This window comes from Lathamus discolor, chromosome 24, assembly GCF_037157495.1.
Source record: "Lathamus discolor isolate bLatDis1 chromosome 24, bLatDis1.hap1, whole genome shotgun sequence".
Classification (NCBI taxonomy): Eukaryota; Metazoa; Chordata; class Aves; order Psittaciformes; family Psittacidae; genus Lathamus; species Lathamus discolor.
The window spans coordinates 485,735-510,070 of NC_088907.1; the positions used below are offsets into that span (position 1 = coordinate 485,735).

The 24,336-nt window shown below is 58.5% G+C and overlaps 4 protein-coding genes across 12 annotated transcripts in view; 1 reads left to right on the forward strand and 3 right to left on the reverse strand.

The window, feature by feature from the left end:
- Positions 1-24,336, forward strand: part of RBM8A (RNA binding motif protein 8A) — a 130,297-nt gene that overhangs the window by 52,401 nt on the left and 53,560 nt on the right. The gene's annotated exons all lie outside the window — the stretch shown is intronic.
- On the reverse strand, positions 718-5,559 carry SF3B4 (splicing factor 3b subunit 4). Its single transcript, XM_065660223.1, has 6 exons — positions 5,452-5,559; positions 4,996-5,124; positions 4,284-4,826; positions 3,615-3,809; positions 1,619-1,789; positions 718-1,217 (listed from the first exon to the last, which is right to left on the reverse strand). Exons 1-6 carry the CDS (start codon positions 5,483-5,485, stop codon positions 1,033-1,035), a joined length of 1,257 nt encoding a protein of 418 aa, XP_065516295.1. The 5' UTR covers positions 5,486-5,559; the 3' UTR covers positions 718-1,032.
- MTMR11 (myotubularin related protein 11) lies at positions 5,970-11,198 on the reverse strand. 5 transcript variants are annotated; one of them, XM_065660218.1, is made up of 15 exons: positions 11,065-11,198; positions 10,878-10,990; positions 10,225-10,300; positions 10,014-10,156; positions 9,681-9,907; positions 9,489-9,576; positions 9,314-9,402; positions 9,107-9,228; positions 8,966-9,029; positions 8,729-8,799; positions 8,480-8,655; positions 8,223-8,393; positions 7,683-7,859; positions 6,978-7,220; positions 5,970-6,173 (listed from the first exon to the last, which is right to left on the reverse strand). In XM_065660218.1, exons 1-15 carry the CDS (start codon positions 11,099-11,101, stop codon positions 6,090-6,092), a joined length of 1,881 nt encoding a protein of 626 aa, XP_065516290.1. In that variant the 5' UTR covers positions 11,102-11,198; the 3' UTR covers positions 5,970-6,089. The 5 variants fall into 5 exon arrangements, with proteins under 5 accessions (XP_065516290.1, XP_065516289.1, XP_065516287.1 ...); XM_065660217.1 differs by having other exon boundaries at positions 10,014-10,152; positions 10,225-10,990; XM_065660215.1 differs by lacking the exon at positions 5,970-6,173 and having other exon boundaries at positions 6,182-7,220.
- The window catches only part of OTUD7B (OTU deubiquitinase 7B), a 31,012-nt gene continuing 19,450 nt past the window's right edge, over positions 12,775-24,336 (reverse strand). For all 4 annotated transcript variants that reach the window (XM_065660219.1, XM_065660220.1, XM_065660221.1 and 1 more), the window contains exons 5-12: positions 22,747-22,848; positions 21,839-21,966; positions 21,061-21,173; positions 20,443-20,570; positions 19,673-19,822; positions 19,136-19,250; positions 18,048-18,132; positions 12,775-17,438 (exon numbers count right to left, since the gene is read on the reverse strand). In XM_065660219.1, coding sequence (XP_065516291.1) covers positions 16,131-17,438; positions 18,048-18,132; positions 19,136-19,250; positions 19,673-19,822; positions 20,443-20,570; positions 21,061-21,173; positions 21,839-21,966; positions 22,747-22,848 — 2,129 coding nt within the window. In that variant the 3' untranslated portion in view covers positions 12,775-16,130. The remainder of the gene's footprint in view (positions 17,439-18,047; positions 18,133-19,135; positions 19,251-19,672; positions 19,823-20,442; positions 20,571-21,060; positions 21,174-21,838; positions 21,967-22,746; positions 22,849-24,336) is intronic.

The following is a 24,336-nucleotide window of genomic DNA, read 5'->3' on the forward strand; positions in this document are numbered from 1 at the left end:
AGGGACAGGGAATGGCTCTTTCCTGTCCTGAGGGCTTCCAATCGTGTTGGATTTGCCACGGGGATAAAACCAGGAGCATTGGAGAGCTCAGCATCGTGGCAATCACAAGCTGCACACAGCCCCCATACCCACACACATACATCCTAGGCCAAGCGGGACTCTTCCCGATTTCCTGACTGGAAACAACTGAGAGGGTTACAGATGTCGTCACTTCCTCCCAGCCTGTCAGGACCATGGGAATTCCCCTCCTCAATAGGGAAAAACAAGGATTTATGCTTGGAATGGCCTTAAGCTGACAAAGATGAGCTCTTAGAGAGAAGCTCTTCCTTGTGAAGGTGGTGGGACACCAGAATGGGTTGAACAGAGAAGCTGCCCCATCCCTGGCAGTGTTCAAGGCTTGGAGCAACCTGCTCCACTGGAAGGTGTTCCTGCCCATGGAACTGGATGAGCTTTAAGGTAAATTCCAACCAAAACCACTCTGGGATTCAACAACAGAGCAGCTGAGGTCAGAGCAGAGCCCTTCCTAGTTCATCTCGAGATCCTGCAGTGGCTCCTCACGTGCCAAAGGCAATGGGAGCAGGAGCAACAGAGCTCTCCCACTTCCCTCCCCATTTCCCAGCACCAGGCACTGGATTTCTCTGGCCATCACTTACCACATGTGGCTGCTCCTGAGTCAGCAGCTCCTCAGTGCCAGACAGACAGAGCCTCCCCCTGCTCTCAGAGCCCCTGCTTCAGGGAACGCTTTATTTGTAAAGGGGAGCTCGCTGCTTTACATAGAAAAAGCCCAAATCCTCCTCAAAGCACCATGAAATAGCTTCAGGGTTGGGAGAAGTGGGAAAGGAGGGAAAATGAACACTATAAAAACCCATGGGGAACAAGATGTGGAGAGGGAAAGGCAGAAGCGGGAGGTGGGACTTGGAGAGCCCCCCCTGCTCCTCCAGGATGAGGATGTGTTAGCACAGGGAGGAATGAAAGCTTGAGGACACATTGAGGAGGGTTCCCGGCAGGAAGGGGGCCTCATCACAGCCACGCTCAGGGCAGGGGACCCCTCAAGGGTCCCCGGGGGGGCACCCCGGGGGGCCTCTGTGCAGGCCGGGGGGGCAGGGGGACCCTCTGGTAGCCATAGGGTGGTGGGCGAGGGGGCCCGTTGTAGCCGTGGGGAGGCATCAGCGGAGGAGGCCCACGCATGCCGTGGTGGGGCATGGGGCCTGGGTGACCTGTGGGGACAGAGCAGAGGAGTTAAGCACCGTGGGGAGACATGGAACAGCCAATCCCCCCCCCCCCAAACCCCAGCCAGGGGTGCCCATGGTTCGGGCCAACATTCCCCCTCTACCAACAGATCCTGGAGGAGTCTCCCCGAGGATCCCACAGGCCTCAGGAACCCTCCCTGCTTCTATCCCAATGTGAGATGGGGGGACATCACCATAGTGCAGATCCCCACATCACAACGGGCACAGGGAATGCTCTGGGACAACCTGGCTTAGCAGGTCTTGCTCCAGGACACCTCCAGCATCACCTCCTTCCCATCCACCCACATTGAGCTTGGAACAATGGGAACCAAGCGCTGATCCCACCCATAGCAAAGCACACGCACCACCTCCTGCAGGCACCCACTTACCCATAGGCGACCCAAAATGAGGTCCTCGGGGCGGCATACCCATGGGTGGGGGCCCAGGGTGCGGCATGCCAGGTGGGGGACGTGGGGGGGGCTGGCCTCCGGAGCCCGGGGGTCCTGGGTGATGCTGGGCCATCCCTGGTGGTCCATGGTGCACTTGCATGGGAGGGATTCCTGTGGGAACAACACGTTAAGGGATGTCCACGGCAAAGGCAGAAGCTTAGAGCAGCTCCCACTGCCTAAAGGAGCTACAGGAAGGCTGGAATGGGGCTTTGGACATGGGATAGAGGGATGGGATGAGTAGGAATGGCTTCCAACTGGAAAAGGGAAGAGTTGGAGGAGATCTTAGGAAGTTCGTCACCATGTGGGTGGTGGGACACTGGAATGGGTTGAAGCTGTGGCTGCCCCATCCCTGGCAGTGTTCAAGGCCAGGTTGGACACAGGGGCTTGGAGCATCCTGCTCTAGTGGAAGGGGTCCCTGCCCGTGGCAGGGGGTTGGAACTGGATGAGCTTTAAGGTCCCTTCCAACCCAAATCACTCCATGAAAAAGGAGCTTAAAGATGAGGAAATGCAAAGCTCTCCCATAGGAGGCAACAGACCCAGTAAATGCCACTTGGATGTCATTGTGTGTGGTGACACACTGTGTGCGGCGCGGCCCTGGATGGGGCTCAGTAAGGAATCGCTTCCCTCAGGGATTTGGGGCAGGCTCCCTGCACTTGAAGCTTGCTTTGCTCTGAGCACAGAAACCTGGCTTCCCCAAACCTACTTTTCCCCTATTCCTCTTCTCCCTCTCAAACCCAAGCAATCACAACTTCTTCTTCCCCTCTCCTCAGATGCTCCTCGTGGCTCTGCAAGGCCTGGGTGTGGAAATGCTCCCTCAGGCTTCCCTCTGCTGGGTGTAATTGGCTCCTCTAAAGCCTGGAAATCCCTTTTGTAATCGGGAATGAGCAGCAGCCATCTGGTCCCTCACAAAGCCAGAGTCACCAGCACACAAAGCCCCCTAATCAGCCAGGGGGGAGGAAGGGCCTGGCGCAGGGCTGGGTTCAGAGCAGGCAGGATTGATGCAAAGAAACCCCAAATTAAACGGCAAATTCCATTTGCATCTAAACCCAGAGCCTCCACGTCCACACTGCTCATTCTCCGGGAATACAGGGCTAAAAATGGCAGGAGATCCAAGAAACATTCTGTGCTTGTGTCTGGAATTAGCCTGGCAGAGCTGCAGACTGCGAGAAGAAGGTTCCCACTTACTGGAATTAATTCACACCAGAGGAAAATAAGGAAGATTGGGAGCTTTGTCCACGATGTTAACAAAGGGTTTGGGGTTTGCGGGCCAAAGATTTGGGATTGCTGGGGTTTTGAAGGACCAGAACAGCATCCATGACCTTCAACACCTGCACCAGACCCTGCCCTCCTGCATCCTGCACCTTCACAGCACAAGGAAACTCCTGTCTTGACCCAAATGGATGCTTCCCGGCAAGGCACAACTTCCTAAATAACCAAAGAGCTTCCCAAATCCTGCTGGGCCCCTGCTCCAGGCTATTTTTTAACACAGTTTAGAACACCCAGCAGAGGATTCCAAAAGGCAGGTGCAGCACCGGTGAGGTGAAGCACTCGCTTCTACACAGCCTCTCCCTGTTCCCTCACCAGGCTGCAGAGAGCATCATCCTGGGGGAGGATGTGGAGCTGGGAGCCCTAAAAATTATCCCATTTTACACAAGGGGAAACTCAGGGAAGCAAAAGGAGGGGAGGGGGATTGGGAGGAGGATTTATCCCACTCCCAAAAACTGGGGAGGTGGTGGAGGTTTAGATGGAGAAGAGAAGAATCAGGGGGACCTTATAGCTCCCTACAACGGCCTGACAGGAGGATGGAGCCAGGAGGGGCTGGGCTCTTCTCCCAAGGAACAAGGGATGGGACAAGAGGAACCGGCCTCAAGCTGCACCAGGGCAGGTTTAGGTTGGACAATGGGAAGTTTATCCATGTAAAGGTGCTCAGGCTTACCTGGATGGTGCAATCCACCCGGAGGGAAGGGGTGTGGGTGAGGTGGGTGCCCCGCGGTGGGTGCAGCCCCGGAGGGGGGCCCGGGGGCACCAGCGCCGGGTGGCATAGGAGGGGGTGGCATGGCAGGAGGCATCCCGGGAGGCATCGCTCCAGGGGGAGGCACCGGAGGTGGGAATGATCCTGGGGGTGGGAGACCTGGGAAGAGAAACAGTGGGAATGTGGTAAAGTGGAAAAAGCAACCCAAAAAGTGGTGCTAATAATTCACCAGCAGCTCCACATGAGGCAACAACAACAGAGCTGGGGCTGCTCAGCCTGGAGAAGCTGTGGAGACCTCAGAGCAGCTTCCAGTGTCTGAAGGGGACTGCAAGGATGCTGGACAGGGACCTTCATCAGGGACTGGAGTGACAGGAAAAGGGGTGATGGGTTCAAACTGAAACAGGGGGGATTTAGGTTAGAGATATGGAAAAAGTGAGGGTGCTGGGACACTGGAATGGGTTGAATTGAGAAGCTGTGGCTGCCCCATCCCTGGCAGTGTTCAAAGCCAGGTTGGACACAGGGGCTTGGAGCAAGCTGCTGGAGTGGAAGGGGTCCCTGCCCGTGGCAGGGGTTGGAGTTGCATGAGCTTAAGGTCCTTTCCAACCCAACCCATTCTACCCACCATTTACCCACCTGGAGGGGTGACGCCGGGTCCAAGCGTGGTGACAACAGGGGTGGGGACGGAGGGAGGAGGAGGAGCATCAGCAAAGAGCTGATGGGGCCGATCTGCCTGCGAGAGCGGGTTCTGTGCTGCCAGCAGGCGCTCGGCGGCCGAGCCGTGCCGCTCGCCCTTGGAATCCTTCTTGAAGGCGTAGGACACGGTGATGGGCCTGTTGCAGAGGTATTGTCCATTCATGGCCTCGATGGCAGCATCCGAGGCATCAAAGCTGGCGAAGTTGATGAAGGCGTAACCCTTGGAGTTGCCCGTGTCAGGGTCTCGCATGATCTTGGGTGTCTGCAGGATGACCCCAAAGGCGCTGAAGGTGTCGTAGAGCAGCTTCTCGTCGATCTCAGGGTCCAGGTTGCCAATGAAGATGTTGGCCCCTACATCCAGGTTTTTGTTGTGGGCCGAGGCTTTGTTCACTCGGATGGGCTTCCCGTACAGCTTGATCATGTTCATGATCTTAATGGCATAATCCGCGTCCTCCTCGCTGAGGAACTCCACGAAGCCATAGCCTGCAATGAGCCCCAAGGCAGAGCTTGAGGAAAGCTTCCAAAGCCGCTTGAGTGAGGGATGAGGAGCCCCAAACCCCCCTTAAAGGGAGACAATCCCCCCCTCCCGGGACCCTTCGCCTCCCTCCCCCGAACCCCCCTCCCCACCCGCAGTGTTCCGGGGGGATCTCACCTTGGTGCTGCCCCGTGACCCGGTCCTTGGGCATGTGGGTGTTGACCACGGGGCCCGCCTGCAGGAAGAGCTCCCAGAGCAGCGGCTCGCTCACCTTCTCGTCCAGCCCCCCCACGTACACCGTGGCGTCTGCACGGGGGGGGAAGCAAACCCGAGTGAGCCCGGCAGCGCCCAAGGCAACGGCAGAGACCCCCCCACCCCTCGGTCCCCGCTGCGCCTCCCCTTCTCCCCACGGAAACCCGCACCGCTCCATCCCAGCTCCCGTTACCGCACGTGTCCCACCGCCCGCCTTGTGCCCGGCCAGGCCAAGGCTCCCGCAGAGGCTCCCCACAGACACCACCCCCGGCCCTCACCGATCCCCGGCCCCTCACCCCCCGGCCCCCACAGCTCCCCCCGGCCCCTCACTGCCGCCCCCGGCCCCATCTCGGCCCCTCGCCCCCCGCCCCCCGCGCTCACCCTGGTTGCGCTCCGAGATCGGCCCCGCCGCCATCTTTCCCCCGCTCCCGCCCTCGCGGCACCGCCGCCGTCACGCAACGGCGCCGCACGCCGTGACGTCACCGCGGGCGCCCGCCCCTCCCTCCCCTCCGCCTGCTCCTCCCGCGGACGGGGGGTGACGTCACGGAAGCGCGCGGGGAAGGCGCGGCGGCCATGTTGGGTGTGGGCGCGCGGCTCTGTCGCGATAGCGCCTGTCGTGAGCAGCGGCGATGGCGCCCGCAGGGACGGGGGTCTCGGTGCCGGGGATCCCGGTGCTGAGGGGATCCTGGTGCTGACGGATCCCGGTGCTGGGGGGATCCCGGTGCTGGGGGGATCCCGGGGCTGGGGGATCCCGGGGCTGGGGCGTGCCAATCCCCAGGGAATCCCAGTGCCAGAGGAGCCCAATACCAGGGGAATCCCCACGCTGGGGAGCCCCAGTGCCGGGGTCCCCTCCTGCACCCCCCTCCGGACGGGCACGTCCAGTCCCGAGCAGCCAAAGCTCCGCGGAGGTGGCAGGAATTTAATGGGGGGCAAGGATCCCCCGTGTGCAGCGGATCCCGTCCCGGGCTCCTCCCCATGGCGGGGGCCCATTCCCCGGGTCCCGTCCCGGGTCCGTGTCCTCAGGCAGTGAGGGCCCTGAGCCGGTCCTGCAGCAGCTGCAGCTCCTCCGCCAGCCCGGCCGGAGACGGAGCGAAGCGGCCGCGCTGCGGGAGACAGGGAGGGACATGGGGGGGGCAGAGACGTGGGGGGGACGGGTATGAGGTGGGGGGGATGGGTGTGAGGTGGGGGGGATGGGCGGATGGATAGACATGGGGTCAGGATGGATGGATACAGAGTTGGGTGAATAGATGTGGGGTTGGATGGATGGGTGGATATGGGGTTGGATGAAGGGATACGGGCTTGGATGAATGGATAAGGGTTGGATAGGTGGATACAGGGTTGGATGGATGGATACAGGGTTGGATGGATGGATAAGGGTTGGATGGAGGGATAAGGGATGGATGGATAAGGGTTGGATGGATACAGGGTTGGATGGAGGGATAAGGGTTGGATGGGTGGATACAGGGTTGGATGGATGGATAAGGGTTGGATGGATTGATAAGGGTTGGATGGATGGATAAGGGTTGGATGGATACAGGGTTGGATGGATGGATAAGGGTTGGATGGGTGGATACAGGGTTGGATGGATACAGGGTTGGATGGATGGATAAGGGTTGGATGGGTGGATACAGGGTTGGATGGATGGATAAGGGTTGGATGGATACAGGGTTGGATGGATGGATAAGGGTTGGATGGGTGGATACAGGGTTGGATGGATACAGGGTTGGATGGATGGATAAGGGTTGGATGGGTGGATACAGGGTTGGATGGATGGATAAGGGTTGGATGGATACAGGGTTGGATGGATGGATAAGGGTTGGATGGAGGGATAAGGGTTGGATCGGTGGACAAGGGTTGGGGGGTGGACGTGTGGCTGGGCCATGCCCCGGTCCCCCCGTGCGTGGTACCTGAGCCTCGGGCAGCCCCCGCAGGTAGCAGCGTGTCCAGAGCCGCACGGAGGGGCCCGCGGTGCAGGGCAGCAGCAGCCCCGGGGGAGGCCGCCCCCCCCCCGGCTCCCCCAGGCTCGGTTCCCAGTGGGAATGGTGCGGGGGGGGGCGGCCGCTCCTCCAGGGCAGGGGCTGGGCTGACAGCGCGCCCTTGGTCAGCACGAACACGGGCCCCGGCCCCGCGCCCGGCCAGGGGCTGGCAGGCTGGGAACAGAGCGGGAACAGGGATCGGGGGGGGTGAAACAGAGGGAAGGGGGAATGGGGACGAAACCTGGGATGGGGCAACTTTGGGGGGGACACATGGCACCAGAAAGGGGTTCAAGGCAAGGGTGGACAGGGCTTGGAGCAACCTGCTCCAGTGGCAGGATGGATGGACATGGGGTTGGATGGATGGACATTGGGTCCTGGTGGATGGACATGGGGTTGGATGGGTGGATGTGGGGTTGGATGGGTGGACACGGTTTTGGGATGCATGGACATGGGGTTGGATGGCAGAGGTTGGAGCTGGATGAGCTTTACGGTCCCTTGAACCCAACCCATTCTAGGATTCCGTGATTCCATGCAGAGTGCCCTGGATCCACCAGGGGAGCGGGATGGGGGTGTCTCATGCAGCACATGGGTGCCCTCCCCATGGAACAGCCCCCCCAGAGCCGAGCCCTGACTCACGCTGGGCTGGGGCTCTGCAGTGCCGGGGGTTCCCAAGGCAGCTCCTGCCGGGTTCCGGAAGCGCTCCCGCTGCTGCCGGCTGTAGCGCAGGCCCCATTCCCAGACCTCCGGCAGCGCTGCGGCACTGGGCTCCTGCCCCCCACTCACCGCGCGGTAGCTCTGGCTGCGGGGCCGGTGCTGCGGGAGCAGGGGGGAAAAGGGATCTTGAGGTGGGAGCAATCCCCAAGTGGGGAAACTGAGGCACAGAGGGATGCAGCCAAGAGGGATCCATCCCTGAACACAAACCCACCCCTGAACCCGCCCAAGCAACATGGGGAGGATCCATCCCCAAACCCATCCCTAAACCCGGCCAAGCAGGATGGGAAGGATCCATCTCTGAACCCAAACCCATCCCTGAACCCATCCAAGAGCAATGGGAAGGATCTGCCTCTGAACCCAAGCGCATCCCTGCACCCATCCAAGTGGGATGGGAAGGATCCACCTCCAAGCCCATCCCTGCAGCCCGTTCCTGGGGCCATGCTGTGGTGCCCCGCCCCTCACCGGGCTGCCGTGGTCCCGCTGCCGCTGGCAGCTGAAGAGGAAGGTGCTGAAGTAGGGGGTGAAGCTGCTGTCGTGCAGGGCCAGCAGATAGGCCTCGGTGAAGCCGAACGCCGCCGGGAATTGCCGCACCAGCTGCCACGTGCAGTCCAGGAACAGCAGGAAAACGGGAGCCTGGCAATGGGGGGACCCACATTGGTCACACCCCCCACCCCCCCCGTGACAGGGATGGGTGGTGGGATGCGGGGCGGGGGTCTCACCTCCTCCCAGGGGCTGTCACAACGGAGGAGCCCCAGCCGGTGGGGAAAGGGGTGTCCGGCTGCCACCCATTCCCGCTGGAGCAGGCTCTGGAAGCCGGGAAGGGTGCGGGAATGGGGGTCCCCCAGGAGCTGCACCAGCGAGGCCAGCAGGCAGTTCAGGTCCCGGTCCGACGGCTCTGGGGAGGGGTGCGGTGATGAGGGGGGGTCCCCACCAGTGTCCCCCCATGCCGGGGCTCCCCATGGCGCTACCTTGCAGGAGCACGGAGCAGCATCTCCCCGCCAGCAGCGATGCCACCTCCACGGCTTTCCTCAGGCAGCTCCTTAGGGATGGAAAAGGGGGGTCAGGGCACCCCAAAATGGGTCTCTATGAGCACTGCGATCACCCCACAGACACCAGTTTTGGGGGCGGACACACTCCTTCCATCGTGGGTGTTTTGAGTGCGCACCCCAAGAGCTGAAGCCCCCCCGTAGCCATCACTCGCTCACCGGACATGGTCCAGCCACCGCGTCCCCTCCAGCGCCGAGAGCCACTTCTCCTCCGCCGCGGCGCCTGGACGGGATGGGGGGGTCAGGACCTCCATGGTCGGCGCTGGGGGGTCCCCGCCGTGCCCCCCCACCCCCGCTCACCGGGCAGGCAGAGCGCCCGCAGCTTGAGGTGTGCGAGCTGGATGTCGGCCGGGCCGGGCAGCTCCGCGGTGCGCACCAGCACGCAGGGCCCGCGGCCCCCCAGCAGCAGCGCCTCCAGGCACCTGCGGTGGGGCACAGGGACCCGCCGGTGGGGACGGGTTGGGGGCAGCATCCCCAGGACCCCCCCCCCCCCCCGTCGGGACTCACCTCGCGTCCTCGCTGCCCGGCTCCGACCCCGCGTGGAAGGCGGCGGCTCTGAGCAGGGCGCTGCCGCCCGGGTGGTGCCAGCAGAGGCGCTGTGGGGCAAACACGGGGACCCCCCCCATTGTCACCCCCCGAACCCCTTCCCAACATCCCCCCAGCGCCCCCCCGCCGCACTCACGGGCACCCGGCGCTCCTCGAAGTGCGCGAAAAGCCGCTTGAGGTCGTGATCCAGGAGCCCGCTGGGCACCCACAGGTACCGGGGGAGGCTGCGGGTGTCCCCCCCGTCCCGTTATGAGTGGCGGAGGGAGCGTGGGTACTCCTGTCCCGCCTTGGTTTGGGGCCACAGCGTATGCGTGTCCCCAGCACGCACCTTGGGGCCATGTCGAAGCGCTCATTGACGGCGCTCACCCTCCAGCCCGCGGCTCCCAGGCGCTTCAGCTCCTTCTCCCAGTCTCGCAGGCTCTCGAAGAGCAGCGTGGCAGAGGAGCCGTCCTCATCCTCCTCATCCTCATCCTCCGGCCTGGCTCCATCACGTCCCTCACCTGCATCCCCCAACCACGCAGCCGCCTCCCGCGCCTGGGCAATGGCGTTGGCGACCTGCAAAGAGCAAGAATGGGGTTGACCCCCCCCAAAGCCTCTGCCCTGGAGGCTGTGGAGCACCCCAGGAACCTCCCCCCGTCACCACCGCATCCACCCTGCTCACCCGGAACGCCTGCGGAGCCAGCCCGTTCTCATGGAAGTAGAAGCGGAGGAGGCGGAAATCCCGGCAGAAAAGGGCGAGTTCCTCTGGGATGAACTTGAGCGTGGAGGTGCCCGTCAGCACCTTGGGCTTGGTGAAGCTGCTGGCTGGGGGGGTGAGACGGTGTCAGTGCGCGCTGAGACCTGCCCAACTCATCGCACGGGGCCGCCCTTACCTGCCACCAGCTTGCGGATGCAGGGAAGCGCCACCTCGTGCTCGCTGGGCAGGAAGGGACGGGGGGAGCCGGGGTCCTGCGGGAGAGCGGGGAGAGCTGGAAGCTGCCCCTGGGGAGGGTGAAGGGGCCGGACCCGGACCCCGCTGCCCCGTCCCGGCTGGTGCTGAGCCCTTGACCCCCCCCACTGCGTCCTGCAGCGAGGAGTTCCCAGGGTGAACGCAGTGGTTCTGCTGCCGGTGAGAATGGATGGGTCCGGGATGGGGCTGGGATGGGGCTGGGGTGCCACTGGGATGGGGTTCTAGATGCAGCTGGGATGGGGTCAGGATGGGGCAGGGAAGCTGTGGGATGGGGTCCGGGATGGGGCTGGGATGGGGATGAAGCACGATGAGGGCTGGGGGTCCCCAGGGCCGGGGCGGGGCGCGGGCGGCAACGCAGGGTCCCGTTCCCTGTTCCTTTCCCTGTCCCTTTCCCGTTCCCTTTCCCGTTCCCTGTCCCTTTCCCGTTCCCTTTCCCGTTCCCTGTCCCTTTCCCTGTCCCTTTCCCGTTCCCTTTCCCGTTCCCTGTCTCTTTCCCTGTCCCTTTCCCTGTTCCTTTCCCGTTCCCTGTCCCGTTCCCGTTCCCTTCTCAGTTCTCTTTCCCGGTCCCGGCCGCACCTGCGCGGGCACGAACGCGACGCGGCGGTTGGTGCAAAGCAGCGTCCCGGGGACGGAGCCGTCGTTACCGCAGCGCTGCCGCGCGCCCGCCGCCTCCTCCAGCACCAGCTCCCCTGCGGGGAAGGCCGCTGGGTGCGGGGGGCCCAGGGGCGCCGCGGCCCCCCCAACCCCGCGGCCCCGGCCCTACCTGGGAGCGGGGGGAACGCCGGGCGGCGGCCGCTCATGGCGCAGGGACTTTGCCCGGGCGGGCCCGGAGCGGCGGCGGCGGCGGCGGAGGAGCAGCCCCGGGGTCCCGAGCGCTGCCGCCCGCCCCGGCCCCGGCTCCGGTCCCGGCCTCCCGCCCTCCCCGCCCGGATCCCGCGGGGCGGAGCGGCGGCGGCAGCGGCAGGAGGGCAGCGCCGCCCGCACCCAGCCCGGACCCTGCCCGCTCCCTGCCCGCTCCCTACTTGGCCCTTGTCCGCACCCTGCTTGGACCCAGCCCTCCCGGCCCGCTCCCTGCCCGCTCCCTGCTTCGACCCAGCCCTCACCCTGCCCGCTCCCTGCCTTCACCCCGCTTGGACCCAGCCCGCTCCCTGTCCACAAAGTGTGAAGAGCCCCGGGCCTCCGGCACCCCGGAAGGATGGGATTGGAGGGATCCCATAGCCCAGGGCACCCCTCAAGGGATGGATGGTGCGGGATGGGGTACGCACAGCACCCAGCACCCTGTAGGGCATGGACAGTGCAGGTTGGGGTGCACACAGCTCCCAGCACCCCGCAAGAGATGAATGGAGCTGGAGGGGGATGGACGGCGCAGGCTGGGGTGCATCCAACAGCCCCAGGCCCCCAGGAGGTTCGGATGCTGTGGGATGGGGTGCACCCAGCACCCACAAGTGATGGCGCCCACCAGGCCCCGCGCGGGGCAGGGCTCCCCCCGCCGCCTCCCCTCGGGACGCGCCGCTCCGTGACTCAGCGCCCAGGAACGGTTTCTCCTCCCAGCCCGGAAACAGCCGCGGCCGCCGGCGCCGCGCCAGGGCCGAGCGGCCCCGCTCCCTGCGGCCCCCCCCGGCGCCATGGAACCCCCACAGCGCGCCCAGGCCCCCCGGGCTCGGCTCCGGCTGCACAACGCGGGGTATGGGTGCGTTTAACCCCAGGCCGGCTGGGGCGGCCCAGCTTCCTCCGGCAGGAAGCAGGCGCATCCCGAAGGCGCATCCCAAAGGAGCGTGGCCGAGTCTTTGGATCCGGCACTGGGAGGATGGGAGGAATTGCGTGCAGGGATTGGAGCCAGGGCTGCTTTCCAAGGGCAGCGCCAGCTCGGGGTCACCCCGGGACACCCCGAGAGCCGGCACCGGCACAGACGTGGCACTGGGAGGGAAGGAAAACCCTGGGAACTGGGATAGAGAATTCCAATGCAAAGAGCCGGTGGGAAAGCGCTCCGGGCTCCCCCAGCCCCAAAGGGGTTCCCATTGCCCCGGGATCCGTGTTTCCAAGCAGCCCCCAAACACAGCCCCAAGGCTGGAGCTGGTGATAAACGGCATCCCGGTGAATCTTCCTCTTTCGGAAGCATTTAAAGCTTCAGCATCCAGCGAAGGGGCTGGATTTCCTTGGGAATCAAACCAGCTGCAGCCTCCCCCTTCGACTGCAGCCAGGAAAAGGTTCTTCCCAGATCACAAATGGTGATGAGGGGAGGTTTAGGGGGGTCCTTCTCTAAATGACAGCCTGATTCTGGTACCTAAAGAGCCAGAATCTCCCCTCATCCCCAGGGAGGAGGATGCTGTGCTCCACAGAGAAGGAACCCCACTGATGTGATGGGGGGGATGAAGAGCAGCCCCAGGGCAGGGGACTGGGACCATTCCCGATCCCGCTGGGGCTGAATTCCTGGGATGAAGGGAAGGAAAGAGGCACGGCCGCTGCTCAGGGCTTCGTTAGTTGAACGTGGTTTATTGTCAGTGAGTCTATGGTAGCACAAAGGAAGGATGCAGTGTCCAGCCTGCGCCACGCCGGCCGCTGCTCCCGAGGAGGAACAAGGACAGAAATCACCAACCGAGGCTTTCATTGACCACGGAACCAAACGGGCGAAAATGAAGTATTTTGGTGAATAAAAGAATTGTGGAGTTAATTCAGGTCACTTTGCGTGGGGTCAGTGGGAACCAAAGCATCCCCTCAGCCTTCCCCAGTGCCATCAGTGAAGGCAAATGCTCCTTCACGCAACTCCAATGCTCTTCAATGGGGTTTTCCCACACCCAGGGCCTGATGGCATCAAGGCTCCTTCCAACCACACCATTAAGTGCACTTAGAGTCAGGTCACAGCCTCTCCCATGGGAGAAACCCCTCCTTGGGGCAGGTTTGGTGCTTTTCCTCCAGGAAAGGTGCTTTGGAGCACGAGCTGCTCCCTCCCCATTGAACCCACACTGGTGCCAGCAGAAACACCCAGTCCCATGCTTGGAATCATGGAATGGTTTGGGTTGGAAGGGACCTTAAAGCTCCTCCAGTTGCAACCCAGGACACCTTCCCCTAGAGCAGGTTGCTCCAAGCCCTGTCCCAACATGGCCTTGGGATGGGGCTGAGCGCACCGCAGGGGTGTTCCTGAATCCATGGGGAATATCTTCTGTCAATAAATAGTTTGTATTTAATAATCCCTTAAAAAAACAAAGAAAGAGGAAGAAAAAATTCCAAGTTTCACCAGAAAGGAAACAAAAATGACCTGAAAAAATCCTTTGTGGTTCTGAAGGTGCCACTGGTTCAGCTCAACCCAAGCAGGGTTTGGGGCTCTTGGGAACAGCCAAAACCCTGCTCTCCATAGGAAAACCCTCTGCAAAGGTTTGTCCCCGGCACCTGAGCCTCACTTGGGTCGTTTTCTGCCCCAAATTCCAATAACTGCCATAAAACCCAGCTGGTCCCATGGGATGGGGACACGTTTGTACCCGTATCCCGGCCTCAGACCTCCATACAGTCAAACCTTACCAATATGAACACAGAGCACCCGACCCAACTTGATTTAACCCCCAAAACTCCCCCCTCAGGAGGAGGAAGAGTGACAGCAGCTCCGGTAACACGGATTTGGGATGGTTTTCCCCAAGGATGGATTCCTGCTGCCGGGATTCCCTGGGTTTCCCCCTTTAAGACAATATTCCTCACACCTCTGTCATGTGGACAAGTTAAAGCAAAGTTCCCCTAAACCCCCACTGCTTTACCAGCAGCACTTTGCTGCCATCAGAGGCCAGGAGCATCATCACGAGCGGGTCCAAAAATCCCCACCACACAAGCTCCAGCATCCATCAGGATGGGGTTTGCCAAGAAAAACAGGAATTCCACTCCAAAACAACAGGAATCTCTGGTAGGAATGGGTCTAGAAACCAAGTGACCCCCCTATATAGTGAGATTTGGGGTTTTCTATGCCTTAATATTTGGGGTGAAGCAAGAGATTGCTGCAGGGCAACTGCAGTGCTTAACTGGTGCTCCACATCCTCATGCCTGTGATGGAATACATTGGAATTCCTGCAGTTTGCAGGAAAACCTGGCACAGAGCCCTCAGTATTTAATACCTATTCCTTCCGCATCATGCTGGGCAAGGCTCATTGACACTTGGGGATTGAATAAACCCAAAGAGAACTGCTTCAATCACAGCGCAACCCTCACCGGGAGAGTTACAACCTGTTGACAAGCAGCTCCCATGGCTTGATCCAATCCATCAGGACCACATTCCAGCATCCTCCTCTACAAAAGGCCTTCATTGGGTTCTTTATACACATTAAACTGTAAAACGTGTAGGTTAGAGCCAAGCCTTGGGGTACTTGGGAGAATAAGGCTTCGGGTGATTCCCCAGTGCTAAGTACACTTTCACCTCCTGTGCCTGGCTCTCTAAGCCCTTATCACCAGGCTGGGCAGTGGGTTAGGAGGGATTTGCATAGTTTGATGCCTTCGGACAAAACAACCCCAAAAACAGGAAAGGGGGGAATGCTGTAAAGCTTTGAGCAGTTTCAGGCAGGGTTTATTCCCAGGGGGAAAACGCGGAGCCAGGATGGAGGCGGGAGCTGCAGTTCCAAACCTAACCCCAAGGATGTGTGCAAACATCGCAGTGCTCAATGAAACCCACCCTGCGAGAGGGGAGTGGGGCTGGGATGGGGGGAGAAGGGGATGGAGAGGACCACATGGAGCGTGTGAGCGAGTTAAAGGTTTGCTTGGACTTCAGGGTTCACTCTTTTTAGCCCTATTATCAAAAATATCCTTTAATATTCCTCAGCCTAAGGTCAGTTATCGTGGCTCAGCAAAATGGAGCCGAGTTAATTCGATTCAGCAGAACAGAGGTAGTACAGAAGTAGCTCAAGTAGAAAGAGTTATCGCGGAGGGTTGTGTCCACGGACACTTGTGGATTTACCTCCCGGCGCTCCGGGATGCTCCTTGTCCTCTCCCACTTCCCCACACCGATGGTTATTGCTGGCTGGAGACACTGACCTTGGTTCTCGTCTCAATCCTAAGCCGGGGCGGCCGTAGCGCGGACACAACGGCTTTGCACAGTACTTCTGCAGGGAAAAGAAACTCAAAACCACTCGAGCACTGTGAGCACCCCCCTCTGTCCCCCCCACCCCAAGAAAGAGTTGAAAAGTAACATTTTAAACCCAAAGTTGAGCCCATTGGAAGGGCAGAGCCCTGAGCTCGCTCTAAAGGATGCTCAGAGACATCCAATGGGGCCGGGCTCGGGTGAGTTCAACTGAAGAACCAAACCCAACAATGTCCGGTTCCAACCACGTTTTGCTCAGTACCAGCCAAAAGAAACACAAACTAAACCGGCTGGAATTCCAATGTCACAATCCCAAGGTTTGTGATGTTCAAACTGGAATTCTGGGGCTGTTTCCGCTGGGTTCTGGGCAGTGACATCCGAGGCCGGCGGAAGGGCCCGGCGGGGCTTTGCTCCCTGTGCTCCCAAAGCTTTGGTCTGGTTTATTGAAGGATCTCCCCCAACTTCCACCCTGTGCTCCCTCCCCAAACGCCAGGAGAAGCCTCTGGAAAAGCTTCCTCCTCCTTCTCCTCCTCCTCCCAGCAGGGGGATCCGGAGGGGAGGCTGGTTTTCCTCACCCCCTCTCCCTCCTGCATCACTTTCATCACACCAGCCAAATGCCGCTTCTCATCCCAACCAGCCAAATCCCTGCTCCCTCCTTCCAGAGAGAGGGAGAGGAGCAGGGTGGGGGTGTGTTAAAAACCATAATATATATATATATATATATTATTGCATTCCCCATCTTTATGGGTCTCAAGATCAGCACAGGGGCAGAGCGCTCAGAACCTGTGCACCAGAGCCTCCCGCTCCTTGCGTTTCAGCTCCTCTTTGTAACAGCAGGAGCAGAAATTCCCAGTTTCTGGATGTCCATAAAAACTGCAGTTCGGCTGCTTGCATTTGGTCTGCTGCACGTTATACAGGACTCTGCTTTTAGCTCTGTCTGCCGGGGTTCCTCTCTGCGAGCCGTCCTGCTCCACGTATTCCCGGTAGCCGTTGCTGTGTGGGGAGAGGCAGGTTGAGCCGTTGCACTCTGGTGGGTAGGTGGGATGGATGTCCATGTCCGTGGGGGAGAACCTCCCGAGGTGGGAAGGGCTGGTTTGGTAGGGATTTGGCCGAGCCTGGGTGCAGTGCCTGGGTAAGGTGGCGTAGGGAGGGAGGTTGGTGCAGGACCCCCCTGCTACTTGCCGCCTGCTGTCTTGGTAGCTGGGGGGATGCGACCCTTCCATGCTGTTGACCATGGAAGGTCTGGGAAAGGTGAAAACTCCCGAATAACCAGAGGGAAAAGCTGCTATTTTAGCACCTATGGCCACCTCTGGGGTCTGGATGGTGTATGCAGGGGGAGGCTGGGGGTAAGTGGGGTTGAGCATCACTTCCTCACCCTTATGGGTGTTCACCTCCGGCTCCAGCTTCTTGGCAGGGGCAGCGCTGCCCAGCGCCTTCTTCTCCGCCTCCTTTTGCTTCTGCTCGGCCATAAAGCGTTCCTCAGCATCCAGAAGGTACCTCTGGATCATCTCCTCCTGGTACTGGTGCCGGTTGCTGGTCTTGAGGTGGCCGGCAAAGATGAACTTGCGCTCTCCCTGCATGGCAGCCCGCAGGATGCTCAGGCTCAGCCTCACGTCGTTGCTGTACTTGTAGGGATCCGATGGCTTTTCCGGGGTTGCTTTACGCGGGCAGGTTTTCTCCACAGGAGCTGACAAATCTCCTTGGGAAGATTCCTCTTTGCTGCCTTTCCTCGCCTTCAAGGAACCTTTCTTCTTCTTCTCCAAGGTATCTCCCTGCCCATTGCTCACACCGCCCTTGGTAGTTTTGCTGTGCATCAAGCCACCCATGTTCTTTTTTAGCTTGCTCCCCAAAGTCTTCCCGAAGCTGCCCAGCTTATTGGCAACCGAGTCTGCCCGTTTTTTGTCCTTTTCCTTATCCTTTTCCCGGTCTTTCTTTGGTTTCTCTTTGTCCTTGCAAGCTCTGCTGCCCCCGTTGCTGGCTGAGCTGCTGCAGACCGACTCCTTGTCTGACTCTCCCGACTCAGCAGCCGACCGAGCATCATCACCAGCGGAGGCTGTGGGGGATTCCGGCTGTGCCAAAGGTGCCTGGGGAGGAAGAAGACACACATTGAGGTCCCTCAGATGAGGATTTTCAAGCTGAAGGTGGAACAGAGAAGGGGGTGCTCGCCTCCTGATGCTCAAACACACTCCAGGCAACACATTCCCAGTAGCCATCTGGGACTCAGTAAAGGTTTTGGGGGACAAAGCCAGAGCAGAAGAGGTGCTACTGGTGAGGAGGAGCCCTCACCCCCCTCTCTGACCACCCCACAAGCATGGCTGGCATCCCCTTGGGGTTACACCATCTTCTGCTGCTCCACGTCGGTGGCTGGTGCATTGGTGAGGCTGAGATGGGGATGATGTTTCTAAGCAGCACCATGCAGCCCGTTGAGGAGGGCATAACCAAGCCATCACCATTGGAGGTACAGAGAGGACACCTCGACCACTGCAGACAGACCAAAGCAGCTCTTATTTAAGCTGGGGAGTTTTCTCCTTTCAAACAGGGGGAGGCACCAACAACACCCCAGGCTGCCAAGGGCTGCTGGGCACAGCCAAGCTCACGTAAAGAAGAGGCCAGATGAGAACCCCACTTCTGCCCCCTGCGGAAAGGAGCTTTAAATAATTGAAGAGGAAAGAGAATCCTCTTTGTCTCCTCACCTGCGTGTCACAGGGCAGCGTGATCCATTTCACATTCATGTAGCTGTGCAGCAAGTGCAGCTTTGCCTCCAGGGAGAGCGTCACGCTGCAATCGAAACCAAGGCTGGGTTAGAGGCAAGTTTAACAACTGAGGTTCCCTTCCCCACATTGAGTTATTGTCTTTACATGTTTTCATGCAGCAGGAGACAAAAGGTGAGGTTTCTGTAGCCTTCCAAACCTTTCCATTACATCCCAAATGAAGAAATAAGATTCCTGAATGGCAGAATCAAGCTGCTACGAAAGAAGCTGAACTCCACAAATAAACTTCCTTGCCATGAGACAAATAACATGTCACAGATTTAAATAGCGCTGGTTTCCAAATGATCCTCCTCTCCACAAAAACCACTTCAGGAAAAGCTCCAGGGGCCCAGGCTCAGGGATATTTGTTGTTATTGTCCAGGAGGAACAGAGGAATGGAAAAACACCCCTTGGTTTTGGTGTCAGTACAGTGGCTGCTGTGCTGCTGCTTCTCGTTTCGGAGCTACACTTACTGTGAGCTCACAGATTTGGAGCAATGAGCTCAGGAGATGGCACAGCCCTACCCAAGGTGTATGGAAATTATGGAGTCATGGAATCAGCCAGGGTGGAAAAGCCCTTTAAGCTCACCCAGTCCAACCCTTACCCCAGCACTGCCAAGGCCACCACTGCCCCATGGCACTGAGGGTGTGTGAACACTTGCAGGGCCAGTGCCTGCAGCCCTGCCCTGGGCAGCCTGTTCCAATGCCTGAGCACCCTCTGGGGCAGGAATTGTTCCTCAGCTCCATCTAAACCTGCCCTGGTGCAGCTTGAGGCCGGTTCCTCTTGTCCCATCCCTTGTTCCTTGAGAGCAGAGCCCAGCCCCTCCTGTCAGGCACTTGTAGGGAGCGATCAGGTCCCCCCTCTTCCATCAAGCCCCAGCAATTCCCTCAGGAAATCAGGGCATCAAATGAGAATGAAGTTAAAGATGAAGCTGCTCCATCTCCACTGAAGAGGGGCTCAGCTTCCATCCAGACACATGAAATCCCAGCTGGGGACAGAGCAACAACCCGCTCCGGTTGGGGATTACCAACCTGGCCAGCTTGACATTGTCACTGTCGTCCTTCCCCCACTGCCACTCCTTCCCGGGATCCACGGCAAAGTGCACAGGGAGCAGCTTGTGCTCAGAGTCTGTCAGGGGGATCACGGCTGCACAAGGGACAAGAGCCTGCTTTAATGCCCAAAAGGACAAACCTTTCACTCTGGTACCCACCAAGAACATCACTACTTGATGGCAACCAGCATCATGCAGTGACTGCCGATGCTTGGGACCATAGCATCCTCATGGAATCACAGACTGGTTTGGGTTGGAAAAGAACTCTTTAGAGGCCGTCTAGTCCAAGGCCACTGCAATGAGATGGGACACCTTCCATTAGAGCAGGATGCTCCAAGCCCCTGTGTCCAACCTGGCCTTGAACACTGCCAGGGACGCGGCAGCCACAGCTTCTCTGGGCACCCTGTGCCAGCGCCTCACCAGTAACCCACCAGTACCTCACCAGTACCCCACCAGTACCAGTCCTCCCTCCTAGGGCTGCCCTCAATGACAGATCAATATAAACCTTATCACCCACCTTGATCCTTTGTGGTTTCCTTCTGCTCCATGGATACCAGGGCAGAAAAATGGGCTTGGTCATAAGCCAGTACCAATGGAGAACGATGGCATTTGTTGGCTGGGACTTCCAGAGGAAGATAGATCCCTCCAAAGGGAATAGGGGCAAATGCTGGGAAGAAATGAGGGTTATTTTTCACAAGGGGTTAACGAGTTTAGAGCTGTTTATCCTGCAACTGCTCCGGAACAAATTGTGCTTCATTTAAGGTTTCACCTGCAATTATCTGTCAGCTTGAGAGCCACCGAAAAGCCCCGAACCACAACCCAAAATAGACACTGATTTCACACTGGGAGGAACACAGCTGCAAAAGGAACCTGGATTTTCTATAAAAAGCCCTTTTTCACTCCTCCACAAGACAACTTCAATTGTGCACCCAGAATGATGGCAACTGACTCAGCTTCTCAGACAGGAAATTAAGCCTGCTAGTGGCAAATGCAACAAGGAGGGAACTTCCCAGCTCTACACACACGTGTGGGGGCCAAAGAGGCAGGAAAATATCCAACCCATCATGCAGATGTGCTTAAGAACAGGAAAAGAGCAGCCTGAGATGCTGAGCTGGGTCTCATGCCCTCTGGGGGTATCTCTGCTCTCTGCTTCAAGATGAGCTTCACTGAGCAAAAGGCCCTCATGAAAACAGCTCCTGAGCCCATGAAAACCTGCCCTAGAGAGGAAATTTGCAGCCTGAGCATGCCCAGGTCACGAAGAACTCCAGAAGAGAGTGGGATTCTCACCTTCTCCCCCTGAGTCCCGCAGCATCGTGTCTGCCACCACCACGATGGGTCTCTTCAACACATGGGCAAGGACGAAGACGTGGAACTCCTCCAGGCTCTCATACACTGGCTCCTCCGAGCTTTCCACACTTTGGGAAAGGAGAAATTCATTGTCTTGTTTGATCTCAGTTCTTAAATTGCCAATTTAGATGCAGATCCCCCCCGAATGTCTTATTCCAAGACAAGGGTTTGTATCCAGGAAATACCATGCTGCTGCTTGGCACTTCTGGGACCCTCTTATCTAAAGCTGGTGCTTCCCTGGATGACAAAGTGCCCTTGAAATACAGAGTGGGCACTGCAGAAGTTCTCAGCTTCCCTTTATGACTCTCATTTAGCATCCATCATGATGGAACAGGAGAAAAACCTTCATCTGCTGCTCAATGCATGGGTTACCCCCCCCAAAAGGAGCATTAGAATTGCTTCCTGTGATGCTTTAGGGACCTCTTGCTTCCTCCTGACCCTTAAACCCCAAAGCAGCAATTCCCAGCCTTATCCCTTGAGGATCCACCCGAACTGTGAGCTCAGGGGGGATATTCCCTGTGCTTTAGCTCCCGAGGTGTTGGTTTCCCACTCACGTACCCTGCGCAGCCACTGCCGTTGGTGCCGTAGTGCACGCGGGGCTCACTGGATGCCAGCTTGATCAGCTCATTCCACTCCTTCTGCCACTCCTCCTCTGTGTAAACCAGGCCAGACTGGAAAACAGCACAACAGCCCCTAAGTCAGCCCAGGAAACACGGCCCAGCCCCTGCAGGAGAGCTTTAGACACCCGGACACAGCTTCTCCCCATGGATTTAGGCAACAAGAATCACTGTGTGATGCAGGGGATGTGCACAGTTCTGCATCCGAGTTCTCAAGGCAGCCCAGGGAGAGAATCTGGCTGAAAGCCTGCCTCTTTGTGGGGTGGAAGCAAACACTGCAGCCCACGGAATGAGAGGAAACCTTTACTCTTACACTAAATCCTTCCAGTCTTAGAGATGACATCATCTATTGACAAGAGACAGTGGGACAGATCATAGAATCCCAGCATGGTCTGGGTTGGAAGGGAGCTTAAAGCTCATTTAAAGCCACAGGCAGGGACCCCTTCCACTGGAGCAGGATGCTCCAAGCCCCTGTGTCCAACCTGGCCTTGAGCACTGCCAGGGATGGGGCAGCCACAGCTCCTCTGGGCACCCTGTGTCAGCACCTCAGCACCCTCACAGGGAAAAGCTTGAAGGATTCATTTTATCGTGGCACAACCAGGGAGCTGCTCAACATTATCATGACTTGATCACGATAGGAAGCACCTCCCAGCCCCACAGGATGTTTTATCAAGACCTTTCCCCTCTGCAAAGAGGATGGGGTTTGGTTTGGGTCCTACCTCCTTATTCTGCTGTGTTTGCTGCCAACGCCACCTCCGCTTCAGGGCTTCCCTTTCCAAGCCTTTATCCATCAAGGTGTAAAGGGATTTGCGGAGCATGAGATCTCTGTCGTGGAACCCCCACATTCCTGCATTGAGGAAAGAAGAGCAGAGGATGAGCAGCAGCTGGAATTGCTCCATCAATCTGCCATGAACCAGGGGAAGTGGGAAACAGAGGCTGGGAAAAGCAAGTTCCTCAATCTGAATACCCCAATTCCTGCTTCAAAGCCTGCGTTTTCCACCTGCACTGAGCCTTCCTGCAGCTCGAGATGCTGCCACCTCGAGTTTCAAACCACAGACACAGCAACCTCTTGTTCCCCAAATCACACGCTCCTTTACATGGAGGTCTGATGGGAACAGGGGACCAGAGCGTGTGAAACTGTGGTTTCACCGGCTCTGGAATCCCAGCACAAAAGGCAACGGGAAACCCTCCTGATTTAGCAGTCTGGAAGCCTCGGGACATTTGCTACGGTCACACGTGCCAAGATGAAGGCAGTGGAGATGAACCCGGGCTCTTGAAACTCCAACATGCAAGAGGAGGGAAGGGGTGGCTCCGTCACTGCACGTTTCCTTCAGGAATCCAGGGAAACTTGCCAAACGGACAAGGAGAAGTGCTTTGGAAGTCCACAGGCCATCAGTAGCCCGGTTCCTTCAAGCCATTCCCCTCCCCCAGAGCCTGAGCATTGTGAATGCTCGCACACCTACAGCTTCCACAGCTGGGATGAGCGGCAGCATCCTGCTTTCCCATAGGAATGGCTGGGAAATGCTGGGTGCTGCTCCTAAAGGATGGGTCCTTCCCAGGCTCAGCTGGAGAAGGGAGATGTGTGTGAGCAGGTCTGAAGTGAACCAGTGCTGGAAGCCAAGCTTACCCAGGGAGGCAGCGTGGAGCAGGCAATTCCCGTCTCCGGTGGTGGCCAGGGGAAGCAGCCTTTGGCAACTGGGATCCACGTTTGCCCACCAGTTCAGGCGACCTGTGGAAGCATTTAAAAGCATCACAACAGGGCCCTGCCACCCCTCAAAAGCCACCAGCAAGGATGGAACCTGCTTAGTTTGCAGGGGGACCACAGGAAGAGATGAAGAGCAGTTCCATACCCATCCTGTGGTGGGAGGAACGAGGGAGGCACAGTGGTAAGGGGAGACGGGAGTTGCAACACTTCATGGGAATGCAGGGAAATGGCCAGGCTGAACGGGAGGTCACACAAATTAGAATGAACTCCGACTAGGAGCTAAGCCAGCCGGGATTTTAACCCAAACCAGTGTTCTCTGACTTACTCCTCTTATTTCAAAGCCATCAGGCTGCAAACACCTCCAAGTGCCTCTCAAAACGGTGCTCAACAACTTCTCCAGTTAATAACTGCTTCTCTTTTCTTCTTCTTCCTCTAACCAACCCCCTAACGAAGCCACCTCATTGTGCCCTGCTCCTGGGGTAGGTACAACACTCCAGGCCTTTTGCTGATGCCAGCAGCTTTACCAATGCAAATGCAAAGTGACAGCGCTTGAAGCCATTTCAGTGTAACAGCTCTTTGGCAATATAAAAGCACTTGTAGTCATTCAAGCCAAGAGCATCTAAAAATAGAAGCAGGGAAGAAAATTAGCATCAAACACAGTGTGGCTGGAGGTTAAACATTCATCAAGGCAATGAAGCTGGGCTGAATTAGGACTTTGAACTCCCAACCCAGCCTTGTCTCACTCTGCTGTGCCCTCAAACCCAAGCTCTGCCTCCTCTGGCTGTGACTTTATCCTGCAGCAGATCCCGTGCAACAGGCAGCTTATTTTGGCTGGGAGAAGCAATTCAGGCTTCCAACAAGTTGTATTTCAATGGCTCGTGCAGAAAACCAGCCCCTTCCCAGCATTTCCACCTGCATCCTCCATCCAGCTCTGGGGCAGCAACACCAGAGGGACGTGGAGCTGCTGGAGTAAGGCCAGAGGAGGCCATGGGGATGCTGCGAGGGCTGGAGCAGCTCTGCTCTGGAGCCAGGCTGAGAGAGCTGGGCTGGGGCAGCCTGGAGAAGAGAAGGCTCCTGAAGGGGAGACCTGAGAGCAGCTCCAGTGCCTAAAGGGGCTGCAGGAAACCTGGAGAGGGGCTTGGGACAAGGGATGGAGGGGCAGGACAATGGGAATGGTTTGAACCTGCCCAAGGGGAGACTGAGATGAGCTCTTAGGCAGAAGCTCTTCCCTGTGAGGGTGCTGAGGCGCTGGCACAGGGTGCCCAGAGAAGCTGTGGCTGCCCCATCCCTGGCAGTGCTCAAGGCCAGGTTGGACACAGGGGCTTGGAGCATCCTGCTCCAGTGAAAGGGGTCCCTGCCATGGCTTTAGATGAGCTTTAAGGTCCCTCCCACCCAACCCATTCCATGATTCTATGATTCCTAATGAACCTCTCCCTGCTCCCAAGCCCAGGATTGCTTATAACAGCTTGCACCACCTCAGCAACAGCAGCTGTAGAAGAACAAACCAGAGGA

Coding starts and splice junctions, on each gene's coding strand:
- SF3B4 (XM_065660223.1), bottom strand. CDS start 5,485: ATGGCGGCGGGGCCGATCTCGGAGCGCAACCAGG. Junction 4,827..4,995: donor GGTCACGGGGCAGCACCAAG/GTGAGATCCCCC, acceptor GGCTCATTGCAG/GCTATGGCTTCGTGGAGTTC. Junction 3,810..4,283: donor ACCCGGCGTCACCCCTCCAG/GTGGGTAAATGG, acceptor TTCTCTTCCCAG/GTCTCCCACCCCCAGGATCA.
- MTMR11 (XM_065660213.1), bottom strand. CDS start 11,101: ATGAGCGGCCGCCGCCCGGCGTTCCCCCCGCTCCCAG. Junction 10,991..11,064: donor GGCGTTCCCCCCGCTCCCAG/GTAGGGCCGGGG, acceptor CCTTCCCCGCAG/GGGAGCTGGTGCTGGAGGAG. Junction 8,800..8,965: donor CGGTGGCTGGACCATGTCCG/GTGAGCGAGTGA, acceptor TCCATCCCTAAG/GAGCTGCCTGAGGAAAGCCG.